Source organism: Solanum stenotomum, chromosome 8 (genome assembly GCF_019186545.1).
Source record: "Solanum stenotomum isolate F172 chromosome 8, ASM1918654v1, whole genome shotgun sequence".
NCBI lineage: Eukaryota > Viridiplantae > Streptophyta > Magnoliopsida > Solanales > Solanaceae > Solanum > Solanum stenotomum.
Window position 1 is genome coordinate 24554638 of NC_064289.1, and position 13617 is coordinate 24568254.

Sequence of the window (13617 nt, forward strand, 5' to 3'; positions counted from 1 at the left end):
CAAACTATATCAAAATATTATGTTTCTTTTAGTTTAGTGTTTTTGTCGTTAATTTATCGCCGTTAATATTTACAATTACTAACTTATGCATGACAATATGTTTACTTTGATCCCAACAATTTTAATTTTTAAGCTGCCTAAGATAATACAATCATAAGGGATAATGACATCCATGCCCTTTATATCTGAAACTTGCTTATATAACAAGCTTCAAATTTTGGCTAGCGCAACATTTACTTCAGCTATACAACCTCAACTCTTTATTATCTAATATTTTTTTCTAACCGACTGATGTCGAAGAATTAACGGATATGAGTTGTGGTTAGGGTGAAATGTCACTATATACATATTGTTATTTATTGAACTGAGCATATATATAACAAACCATGGAAGTGTAGGAGTATTTTTTATGTGTAAATAGTTATATATAAAGTCAATGTTACTTCCCTTCCATGTGTATACAAAATCTATAATAAATATGTTTCAAATCTTCATCAATAACGTGGTACCAAGTACCTCCAAGAGGAGATCTCCATAAGGGATTTATCATCCCTTTATTTCTTTTTTTAATTGAATTGGTTGTTTTGAGTAATACATTTGTAAACAAATATTCAATCTTTAGTTGCATAATTTAAGTTTTGTGCTCTTTATTTATTATGATGAACTATTCAAAACTAATAGAAAATTGTACCTTGGTTTTTAAGCATAGATTCACTCCAAAAATATGATGAAAATGAAATTCATTGGGAAAACGGTCAGATATATATAGCACTCCTCAATTTTGAGATTTAGAGCAGTTATACCTCTCGTTACTAAAGTGACTCACATATACCCCTACAATTACATAAATGACCATATCTAATCATGACATGTGAGATGAAATGTGTATTGGGTAAAAAAGTAGTCAAGACACGTAACCATATCTAATCATGATGTAAAACGTAGTGAAAATTACTAAAAAGCAAAATTAGACAAGAGAGTGACTGAGTCATAGAATGACGTGTGGAAAGTAATAAAAACAACAACCATACCCCAAAATTTAAGAACACTTATTATTTTTGTGGTATATTACACCAACACTATTCACTCGGTGAGATTAACACAGGGTTAAGGATTAATTGGAACGCCAAGAGGTAAAGTCAGCAGCCAACACTAGCCATTATGAAACCATCTAGAAGATAACTTCATATAGTTTAGTATACTTTTTGGTATAGCCAACTGTACTTATGTTCCAAATATTTAAAAGACTAATTATCATAAAGGTTAGTTCTGGCTTGCCTCTTGCTTTCTCAATAATCAATCAATAAATTTCCAGTGCTTACATTTTAAAATTGATCAGGTCTTAAATCCTTTCACTAAACATCTTGTGCAGACTGATTAATTTTCCTAACACAATGACTTAGTCTGTTTTTCACAAGAAGAACCAACTGATTTTTCATCATAATCGCGCATTATTTGCATAACCTGAGTAGTAAAACATAATGAAACTACAAGATTTACGTGCAACTATCGTCTTTCTTCTATCATTGCTAGCAATTCTTCCTCACATTATTGCTAATCTTGATTCTGACAAACATGCTCTACTTCAATTTGCTGCATCTGTCCCACATCTTAGAAAACTCAACTGGAACTCTGCTTTGTCAATCTGCAATTCTTGGATTGGGATCACTTGCAACAAAGATGGAACGCGAGTCGTTGCAATTCATCTGCCTGGTGTTGGACTTACTGGCCATATCCCAGCCAACAGCATTGGCAAACTAGATGCCCTCCAAGTTCTTAGCCTAAGAGCAAACAATCTAAACGGAAATATTCCTTCTGATATTCTTTCAATACCTTCTCTTTACTCTATCTACCTTCAACATAATAACTTCTCTGGTGATATTCCTGTTTCCTTTTCATCAACACTTGGTGTAGTAGATCTCTCGTTTAACTCTTTTACCGGAGAAATTTCCCCCACGATCAAGAATTTGCCTCGACTATCCATGTTGAACCTAAAGTTCAATTCATTATCTGGATCAATTCCCAATCTTGATGTGTCAAGGTTGAGTTTTTTGAATTTGAGTTACAACATGTTAAATGGCTCTATTCCATATTCCCTCAGGAAGTTCCCACTTTCTTCTTTTGTGGGGAACTCTAATTTATGTGGAACACCTTTGAGTAGCTGTTCTTCGAGATCTCCATCACGTAAAGGTGACAACTTTAAGAAACTTAGTAATGAAATTATCATTGCAATTGCAGTAGGTGGTCCTTCTGTTATAATTCTCCTTGTTTTATTCATCTACTTCTGTTATTTTAACAAGAAGGTTGATAACAACACAAGCATGGTTGAAGAGAAGAATGAGAAGTTAGAAGACTTTGGAAATGGGGTTCAAGATTCTGAAAAGAACGAGTTAACGTTCTTTAAAGGGTGCTCTTATAACTTTGATCTTGAGGATCTGTTAAGTGCTTCTGCTGATTTTCTTGGTAAAGGGAGTTATGGAACTGCTTACAGAGTTTCTTTGGATGAGGTATCGATGATAGTTGTGAAAAGGCTGAAGGAAGTAAGGGTTGTTAAAAAGGAGTTTGAACAGCATATGGATATTGTTGGAAAGATTACAAGGCACCCAAATATAGTGCCATTTCTTGCTTGTTATTACTCGAAGGATGAGAAACTTCTTGTTTGTGAATACGTTCCTAATGGTAGCTTGTCATCGGCCTTATATGGTATAAGCTGCTTAACTCTTCTTATATAAAACTTCTTCTTAGAACAGATCATGCTTGCTGCACATTATGCTGTTAATAGCTATTCCAATTCCAGCTTTATGCTTACATGGTCTTTAGCTTAAATGGAGCGACATGATTATTGGTGGTGATTCATATAGCCGAGTAGTATAGTAGTAGTTGTTGTTGTTTCGTACGGTACATGATCTTGTTTATAACAGTTATATGCCTACTGTTAGCTTGTCAACAGCCTTGCATGGTATACAAAATTATATTGTTTATACATGATTAAAGTTACTATTTATGTATATATAGTAGATGTTGAACCCCTATGGCTTTTTCATCTTTTGAACCTCCTAAGTGAAAATCCTGGCTCTGACGGTATATGTTGCTCAATTCTGATTGGAACTGAAGTGTCATTGATCACTTGCTACAGATTATTAATGATTCCTGTTTTGGGCTTTATTCTTACATGATATTGGTTATAGCAGGTAACGGAAGAACTCGACTAGACTGGGATACCAGGTTGAAGGTCTCTCTTGGAGCAGCAAAAGGAATAGCTCATATCCATTCTGAAGGTGGAGTGAAATTTACTCATGGAAACATCAAAGCATCCAACATACTTCTTACAAGGGATCTAGATGGTTGCATTTCTGATTTTGGCTTAAGCCCTCTAATGAATTACACATCCATCAAGAATAAGGCTGCTGGTTACCATGCTCCAGAAGTGATTGAAACGCGAAAAGGCACACAAAAATCAGATGTTTATAGCTTTGGAGTGTTAGTTCTTGAGTTGCTCACTGGCAAATCTCCTCTGCCATTGCCAGGGCACGAGGACGTAGTCAATTTGCCTAGATGGGTACGAGCTGTTGTTAAAGAGGAATGGACAGCTGAAGTTTTTGATGCAGAACTAATGAAGTATCATAATATTCAAGAAGAGATGGTGCATATGCTTCAAATTGCACTTTTATGTGTAGCAAAGGTGCCTGACATGAGGCCTTCAATGGATGAAGTGATTAAAATGATTGAGCAAATTAAACATCTATAATCAGAGACAAGATCTTCGATTCTCCTGATCGAATGAACCAAAAAGTTTCGATTGATTATGGAGAATGCAATTATATGTCCCTGAATTAGACAGTGTTCTACGACGAGCTCTTCTCCTCGTGCTAGTCCAATGATACAGACACAATAACCGACTTACTTGTAGCTAGGAGTCTTAATGGTTGTGTTTATATATATCAATATATTCTCTCATGTTGTATCGAATAATGAATAAGAAAGCATGATTTATTCTCGAGTAAGTATTCTTCATGTTCTAATATGGTATCAGCGCCTTCAACGGACTCGTTGACTTGATCAACTCAAGATATGGAGAATTTCTTGTTTCTTCCTTCTCTCTGTTTATGTGTGTGATTAATTTGTGCATAGGTCATAAGGTTGACAAGAATAGATACTCTCTTGTCTAGCCATAAACATATTTTGCAACTTACTTGGATGCTTTTACATATGAAATACTACTCTTTATGCCTTGTGCAATGATCAATATATGACCTAATTAGTAGTAGAGAATTTTGTATATTGCAAGTTGCAACATTCAAATATTAAAACAAATCAAGTACTATTATTTTTTTTGGTTAAACAAATCAGGTATTTCAAGATATTGGAATGTTCAATTTGATGAAAGTTAATGATACATACACCAAAGTGTCCTTTAGTTTGTATTAAGGAACGATTTATGTATCTAAATATTTTATTTACAGGATAGTTAATTTTTAAAAATATATTTATTCAAAACATTAGTTAATTATGGATTTGATTATTTATTTTTCNGAAGGAGTGGAGGTCGCGTATTAAGGTTGAAGGTTAGTAGGGCTAGTGTGTTGTCCTTTCTTGCGAGGGTATGGGTTGCTAGCATGTGTAGTGGTCTTAGCCTTGCTCTTGCAGTTCTTGTCTGTGATACCTATGGCCTATGTTGTTTACGGCGTTTTACTTCTCTCATTGTTCTATTGAGGCTACCGTCTCCTCTGTTGATTATTTACTATCTTTCTTATTGGATGGTATGTTTTATACACTGTTTTCCTCGCCTTTAACTTGGATTTGATGTACTTGAGCTGAGGGTCTTTCGGAAACAGCCTCTCTACCTCCACGAGGTAATGGCAAGGTCTGCGTACACTCTACCCTCCCCAGACCCCACCTAGTGGGATTCACTGGGTATGTTGTTGTTGTTGGAATGTTCAATTTGATGAAAGTTAATGATACATACACCGAAGTGTCCTTTAGTTTGTATTAAGGAACGATTTATGTATCTAAATATTTTATTTACAGGATAGTTAATTTTTAAAAATATATTTATTCAAAACATTAGTTAATTATGGATTTGATTATTTATTTTTCAACAAAAGGCAACAGATGGTATATATCATGTTAGGATTACTAAAACTAGTTTGATAAAATATACTAATGAAATCAGGTGAAATGATTCTTCAAACCAGCCTAAAAAAATGTCTTATTAATTCAATTTAGAAACAATTAGTTAATGTGGATGCCCACTACTTTAGAATTCTCCATTATTTTTCGCTATTATGATATTAACATCTCACACCTTCATAATCTTATTCCCTCGTAATCTTCATGATTAATTTCATGTTATGATAACTTTTTGGATGCCTCTATGAACACTAAAAATAAAAAGTATAAAAAATCATAATCTTGTAGATACTTGAGAAACACTTTGAAAAAAAAAGAAGAAATTTATCTTATGTTATTCCTCTCAATTTTATTTTTACATTGTGATTTGAGCTTGATTTTACAATATGTTAATTTAAGACTATTCTTTAATTATTGTGATCATGGCATTCAAATTTCAATGAGAGTTTGCATAGTGGCAAGAAGTTTTTCTTTTGTGGTCTCAACTTCTATTGACGTGATAATCACTCATTTGACAGATTAATCTAGTAGATCATCTTATAGCTTTTTGGCTGCCATAAGTTAGGAATTCTACTAACATATGATTTTTGTCTATAAGAATAAGTGCTTAAAAATATATAGATTTTTATTTTATTCAAACATTACACAAATGCTTAACGTTATTTTAGCTTAACAACACTTAAAATAAGTCAATTCAAACAATCTCTTAAAATGATCTATGATAGGTGAGTAAATCAATAAATGCTTCTGGCTAAAAGCTATATATCAAATCTCTTAATTTCTCCCTAATACTATGTTGGGAATTTTGTTTTCTGATGGTATTTGTTTGGCTTCAAATTATTTTATTATTGTTTTCGGAAACAACCTCTCTATCTCCACAAGATAGTAATAACTAATAAGGTCTGCGTACATTTTATCTTTCTTAGACCTCCTTGTGGGATTTCAGTATATTGCATGAATGTTCTGCTTTAGGCACGTAGAAGATAATGATAATTATATTGTGGTCCACATTTATCTACATGATTAGTTACTTAGCTTCTTTGAAAGTAATGTTCAGGAATAATAATTTTGTGGATGTAACTCCTAATTTCTATTGATAATTGAGTGAATTGTTGGTTAGACCTAACCTTGCAAGAGGTAATTCTTATTCAGTTGAGTGTGCACTCTTGTCTGGCCAAATATCTTTTAATATGTTCTTATAGTTTCTTAAATGTGACCAAATTTGGTATGTACACATATACGACGTTTGAATTTTTGTGAGTGTCTTCATAGTAAGCTCTAATCAAATATTGATGGAGGATTTATTTTTAGAACGTGGACATAACAAAATAAAAATATTGACCTTCTATATCACTCTTTTTATATTTAATAAACAAAAGTAAAGAAACAATAAAGCGGCAACATTTTTGGGTCTACTAATTTACCAATTGAATTCACCAGAGTAGATGAAGGAAGAACTTAAAAAAAAAAACAAATTGGCCCATGCAGGTCTCGAACCTGCGACCTTCGCGTTATTAGCACGACGCTCTAACCAACTGAGCTAATGGGCCTTGTTGATACAGAAAAGGTAAGATTACATAAGATCATATGCTAGAGCACTATCAATTATCATTGTCTCATTGTAGTTTTACCGTAGAAAATTACTTTTTTTCCTTTCATATAAAAGTAGAGAATTATTAGGAGAAGATTGTTAGGACCCGAGTAAAGATAAAATTGATTTAGAATTATTAAAAGAAAATAATTATAAAGATCTTAACAATTTTGCATCTCAAAGAACTAGAAGAATAAACTTCATAAGAAAATATATTGATTTATTTTTTAAACTTTAAAGTATTCATTCAATTTTCACTTTAGATCAGTAATGCGCTTGATTCGTCTTTAATTAGCATCTTGAAAAATTAGTAGTTAATGTCAAGAGTAGAAACATGAAGTGAACAAGAGAATAGTACATTAACTTAGCTTGAACACACTTTCTTGTAATTTGACTTGACTACACATGGTTTTATCATTGTACATATGCAAGTAATAACCACATTGACACTTTCACAATACACAGTTTCACCATATTAATTCCTCAATTTCAATCTAAGAAGAGTAAACCACACTATACTATATACATGTTGAAATATATGAGATGAGAGTATATATCTCAATCAGTATTGCACCTCCCCAATAGAAGCAGCCTTAATAAGCATGCCAAATAACAAGAGTGGAGCAGAGAAGAATGGGCTATGATCAGTTTCCAATGTGTACACATTCTTTGGAGGCCATTTCTTAATCATTTCATCTTGCTGTTCTGGCTTCACCACTCGATCGTACGCTGTTCTTATGTATATTCGAGGCACTTCCTCTGCACCTTCCCCTTCTTTAAATCGAGCACTAGCTAAAGCTTGAATTGGTCCAGGACGCAACAACATTGCTGCTAATGTTGAATCCTGTTACAACAATGTCAAAAAACTGTTGAATTATCCTAAAAATGAAATAAAGTGGTAATCTAATCTATACCTCGAGTGGACTCATTTGGTAAATGATTTTGCGTTGTAAACTTGTCTTGATGACTGCACTGGTTGGAGGTTGCTCTGGTCCTAATCCGAAACACATATCATATACATCAATAGCTTCGCCAAAGTCAGATAAATCTGGGATCCCCTGTTTCAACAACCATCCTACATATGAATGAGTTGTAATAACAACAAGCTAAGGGGGGAAAAATATTCTCTATTTGACGATTTATATAGTTAAGGCCTTTATAGTTTATAATTACATAAAGTACAAATAGCTAACATGTTCAAACTCAAAAATATTACTACTACTAATAACTATTATATACTATTATTATTTACTCATTTGTGTTTATTTCTATTATATTCTCCTTTCAATCAAAGGCGTAATAAAAAAATTCACCCAAAATATTTATTTTTGTTTCCTCATTTTAAAAATAAATATATATACTTTTTTGTGAAATTTATTTTTATTTTAATAGTTATTTATTTATAGAGATATCTTTTGGTTTTTTAAAAAAAATAACACACTTAATGCCCTGATATTTGTGTAGGATTTTCATTGTATAGTGTGTTTTTCTTAAAATACAAGAAAGTTTATAGAAAAAATAGACATAGTATAGGAATGTTTAGTATAATTAATCAAATAAAAAAAATTATTCAAACTCAAAAAGGCTTATAATATTAGTATGAAATAGGAGTAGTTTCCGTAGTCAAAGGGTCCCTAAAGCTAGGAAACTAATATAAACTATAGTTACTGGGGTCAAATTAGAAAAAAAGTCTAGCACTGGTCAGGTAGGTGTAGCGTAGTGGTCAAATAAATTGAATTGAGAACCATGAGATATCAGAGACAAAGACTTGGTGTGATTTATTTTCTTCCCATCGATCTGTCTAACTTTGAAGCTAGTCGAACAGTATCAAAATTGACCCGAACACGATTATTAAAAAAAGATTGATAATATGAATAATAGTCCAGCTAGTAGGACAGGATGATGTAATAAGGCCATAGAAGCAGCCCAAAATAAGAGCTCTTGCAGGCAGGGCTAAGGCCTAGAAGAAGAGAGAATCTGGCGGATAATGCCACAAATGCCTACATATTATATATAATATGAAAGAGACTTAATACTATACAAATAGACAATTTTGTACTAATTTTACTTGTGTAGCCTGCACGGATGACGCAGATTGCTTATACAACATCCAAAATATCCCTCTTCTTTGTTTTGTTTTTACTTTTTATACAATATATCTCACTATCCCTCACCCCACCTATAAATTAGTGGTACATTTTTTTTAGAATTCGAAATTCATAAACTCAAAATCTCGATTTAAAACTATGTTACACGTGTCTCATTTACGATTATGATGAAGGATGGAGAACAACTTACATCTTTAACATCTTGTTCAGTCACAAATCCATTTCTCAACATAGTTGCTCCAATATACACTGCCATCCTTACTTTTTTTGGGAATTTGTGAGTTGCATCCGTGACACTCAGTCCTCCAGCACTGTGTCCTACCAAAATTACCTATTATAACAATCATGTTCACTAGTATTATAAGTCTGTTATATACGCAGTCTTACCTTTAATAGAATTTAAATAGATCGAGGATCGAACCTGTTCATTTTGAGGCAAAGATGATAAGAAATTGATGAGAGGTTGATTATAATCATCAAAGGAAATAATAGTTGTAGGATCATGAGGATGAATTCCAGCACCTTTAAGGTCAAGACATGTAACTTTATAGCCTGAAATCTCCATAAGTGACTTGATTTTGTACCAACACCATCCACCTCCACTAATTCCATGTATTAAAACAAAGTGGATTTTTGATACTTCTTCTAATTTTTCTTCCATTTTCTCTTTTTCTACAAAGTGCTCTTCTCCCATCTTGGATTTCACAACAAATCTAAGGTTTATATACCACTTGGCCTCTGCTTGCTCACTAATTTCAAAGTGGGAAAGGAAGGAAGGAAATTATTTTTTTCTAGTAATTTACAAGTGACTTTGTTTTGCTCTTTGTCAACATGTAGTTGGGATAGTCTCTAATGTCATCATATATATATAATAAATGTATTTTACTGTAATTTGTAACTGTTGAATTAGTAGATTATATCAATGTTGGACCAAGACAGCTGGAGAGACCATTTAAGTCAATTTAATTTAAATAGCTTTTAAAAATTTTGAGTTAAAAAATTTAAATTTATGATGTAATATATATACTCCCTTCATTTCTTTTTAATTGTCACAATTTCTTGATTAAGAGTCAAACAGCATGAACTTTGACTAAATATTTAGTATAATCTAGTTTAGCTTTGAAAATAAGTCAAATTGACTCTAAAAAAATACAGCTTGACAACTAAAAAAATGGAAAGAGTATAGATCTACTTGATATTTCAGTATTTGAAAGAGATAGAATTAGTGCTATATCGCCTAGACTATTCCCACTTTGTAATGACTCTTAATTATGTTTAATGAATAAAAAAATTTACTACCAAAAAGTTAATAATATAATTCTACTTATACTATATTCTAAAATAGAGTATTAATTAAAAAATTTCCACTAGAATTAGTTATGTTCAAGAGACAAAGGGGTGTACTAATTAAGAGCCCAGCAATATGACTTTGATTAATATTTTACTATGATCTAATTTAACTTAAAAATCAATCAAATTGACTCTAAAATAACAAAACATAACAACTAAAAAGAAACGAAAGAAGTATAGTTCTACTTGTTATAACTGACATTGTTTTGCTCAAGGAGAGTGAAACTTAAATCGATTCCTATCACTTTTAATCAAATTCCAAATTATTTATTAGATTTTTCTTTTTATAATTTAAAGATCCTTTTAATTTATTTGTAAAATTTGAGATTATGTTGCTGAAACAAAATAAAAGAATAGTATCATAGGACAGACATCTTCGATAATAGAGATTTGTCAGGTAATAAGAATTAGGGGCATGTTTGTTTGTTTCAAATAATAATTCATTTCACAAATCAGGTTTGTCGGCCTTTTGACATTTATTTGTTTATTATATAATATAATACTATTGTGTAAGCTCTGATTTTGAGGATTTGCCTTATCAATTATCATCACATATTTTTAAAGTTAGTTTTGTATTTTTTAAATAATCGATGATGATTAATAAGTTAAAACAGTTAAGAAGAACCCAGCAAGCTGTTTCCCCCTAACTTCTACAATTAATTAAGTAGTAATTAAAAACAAGTGTAATCTCTACTCTCTGCGAATTTAGGTTTTAGGGACTCCTTCCCTTATTTTATTTCTTCCGTCTCAAAATAATTGTCATTTTAATAAATAAATAAATAAATAATTGAAAAAAATATCATAAAAGTATGTACTTCATTTCTATTTGTTTGGTTTAATTTGATTTAACAGGTTGACACGACATTTAAAAAAAGAATTTTGAATCATGTAGTCTAAAATAAAAATATATCAAATGTATCAAAATGTCTATTAATCTTGTGATTTTAAACATGTCACATGAAAATTGAGATTAAAGAGTTGTTAAAAAAGAAAATAACATTCTTTTTTGAAACTGACTAAAAAGATGTTGGGTTGTGAAGGTGATTAGGGCGTCATGCGGAAGCTTACAATTTGCAAATCATATAGTTGATAAATCAGATAACAAAAACTTATACTAAAAATCAAAATATTATTATATCAAATTAAAACTAATATAAAGAAAAACATTGAAACTTTAGAGAGAATAAATCTCCCCATAAACAAGACTCTTAAACGACTACATTGTGGATGTTATTGTGTTATTGTGTTAGAAGAAACAAACCTATATTTATATAGTCCTAAAACCTTTCCTACTAGAAAAAAACTAGCTACTCCAAAACTTTTTCCTAAAAGGAAAGAATAAACCAAATATGAAAGAATATTATATTTTCCTTTCAGGAAAAGTAAAAACATTTATGATAATGTTTTGTCTTTTCTTTAAGGAAAAATAAATCTTAAATTATGGTAAGAAAATCAGAGCAAAACTCTAACAAAAGAAAGGTAGATCAAACAGATTGAAACAGTCGAAGTGTGATCATCTTAAGGATTCAAGACAAAAATTAGGTAATATATTTTTTCAATTATACTTTTGTATTAAAGAACTACTCTACTTCTTTTTAATAATGCTCAATTTTTAAAAAAATATCTTTAACATATGAATAACTTAATAATAAACTATGTATTCTATTTATTATTTTTCTTGATAGACATGAAATGATCTAAAATAATACTTATTTTGAGATGAAGGAAGAATGTGAGAATTTTTTTTTTTGTTTAACTAAAGAATATCACTCTTTACTTACATGAATAATAATATCTTTACTTTATCTTTATTGACATGACTTGTTAGAATTTCACTGGTATTTTAGGATAGAAAAAATGAATATATTATAAATATAAATTAATTGTATAAGCTTGNAAAGATCCTTTTAATTTATTGTAAAATTTGAGATTATGTTGCTGAAACAAAATAAAAGAATAGTATCATAATTCATAGGACAGACATCTTCGATAATGGAGATTTGTCAGGTAATAAGAATTAGGGGCATGTTTGTTTGTTTCAAATAATTCATTTCACAAATCAGGTTTGTCGGCCTTTTGACATTTTGAGGATTTGCCTTATCAATTATCATCACATATTTTTAAAGTTAATTTTGTATTTTTTAAATAATCGATGATGATTAATAATAAGTTAAAAACAGTTAAGAAGAACCCAGCAAGCTGTTTCCCCCCCAACTTCTACAATTAATTAAGTAGTAATTACAAACAAGTGTAGTCTCTCCTCTCTGCGAATTTAGGTTTTAGGACTCCTTCCCTTCATTTTGTTTCTTCCGTCTCAAAATAATTGTTATTTTAATAAATAAATAATTAAAAAAAAATCCTAGAAGTAAGTATTTCATTTCTATTTGTTTGGTTTAATTTGATTTAACAGGTTGACACAGCATTTAATTTTTTTTTAAAAAAAAAATCTTGTAGTCTAAAACCAAAATATGTCAAATGTATCAAAATGTCCATTAATCTTGTTATTTTAAACATGTCATATGGAAAATTGACATTAAAGAATTGTTAAAAAAGAAAATAACTTTCTTTTTTGAAACTGACTAAAAAGAAAGGTAGATCAAACACATTGAAACAGTCGAAAGTATGACCATCTTAAGGATTCAAGACAAAAATTAGGTAATATATTTTTTTCAGTTATACTTTTATATTAAAGAACTACTCTACTTTTTAATAATGGTCAACTTTTAAAAAATATCTTTAACATATGGATAACTTAACAAACTATATATTCTATTTATTATTTTTCTTGATGGACATGAAATGATCTAAAATAACACTTATTTTGAGATGTAGGAAATATGTAATAATATTTTTTTGTTTAACTAAATAATATCAAAACTCTTTACTTATATGAATAATAGTATCTTTACTTTATCTTTATCGACATGACTCAATAAAATTTCACTAGTGTTTTAGAATAGAAAAAATGAATAAAATTATAAATATAAATTAATTGTATGAGCTTGCAACTAAATAAATTTGTAATTGAATAAACTTGCCATCAAGCACACATGTTTTAGGTACTCCTCCTCTCCCATACTATGAAACAAATATAGATTTTTTAAATTTAAATTAAGAAAATTAAATTTTATTTATACTACTAATATTTTTACTTTATCTTTATTTGCCTGGCTTGTTAGAATTTTACTAAATATTATTTAGAATAGAAAAAGATGAATGGACATATAAAACTCTTATCACATTTCATTTTATTATTATTATTATTAATAGTAGTAGTAAGAATAATTTGACATTTTACAAATATTTGATTCATGGGTCAAAATTTCTTTATCGAATCAAATATCATCTCATAAAAATTAGGGAACTGAATTATTCGAATTAAACAAAAACAAATCAAACAAAACTATTTTTTTGTTACTGGATTTAGTTTTCCGATTT

General features: G+C 30.3%; 2 protein-coding genes and 1 non-coding gene across 3 annotated transcripts; 1 reads left to right on the plus strand and 2 right to left on the minus strand.

The window, feature by feature from the left end:
- The first annotated feature begins 1481 nt into the window (after window positions 1-1481).
- On the plus strand, window positions 1482-3748 carry LOC125873639 (probable inactive receptor kinase At5g58300). Its single transcript, XM_049554526.1, has 2 exons — window positions 1482-2703; window positions 3189-3748. The coding sequence occupies exons 1-2, from the start codon at window positions 1482-1484 to the stop codon at window positions 3746-3748; spliced, it is 1782 nt and encodes a 593-aa protein (XP_049410483.1).
- A 2858-nt stretch (window positions 3749-6606) lies between these two features.
- Window positions 6607-6680, minus strand: TRNAI-AAU (transfer RNA isoleucine (anticodon AAU)). The gene has a single exon. It is a non-coding gene; the product is annotated as a tRNA-Ile (tRNA).
- A 545-nt stretch (window positions 6681-7225) lies between these two features.
- LOC125873070 (methylesterase 17) lies at window positions 7226-9644 on the minus strand. Its single transcript, XM_049553935.1, has 4 exons — window positions 9251-9644; window positions 9020-9160; window positions 7636-7779; window positions 7226-7565 (listed from the first exon to the last, which is right to left on the minus strand). The coding sequence occupies exons 1-4, from the start codon at window positions 9521-9523 to the stop codon at window positions 7284-7286; spliced, it is 840 nt and encodes a 279-aa protein (XP_049409892.1). The 5' UTR covers window positions 9524-9644; the 3' UTR covers window positions 7226-7283.
- Between the last annotated feature and the right edge of the window lie 3973 nt (window positions 9645-13617).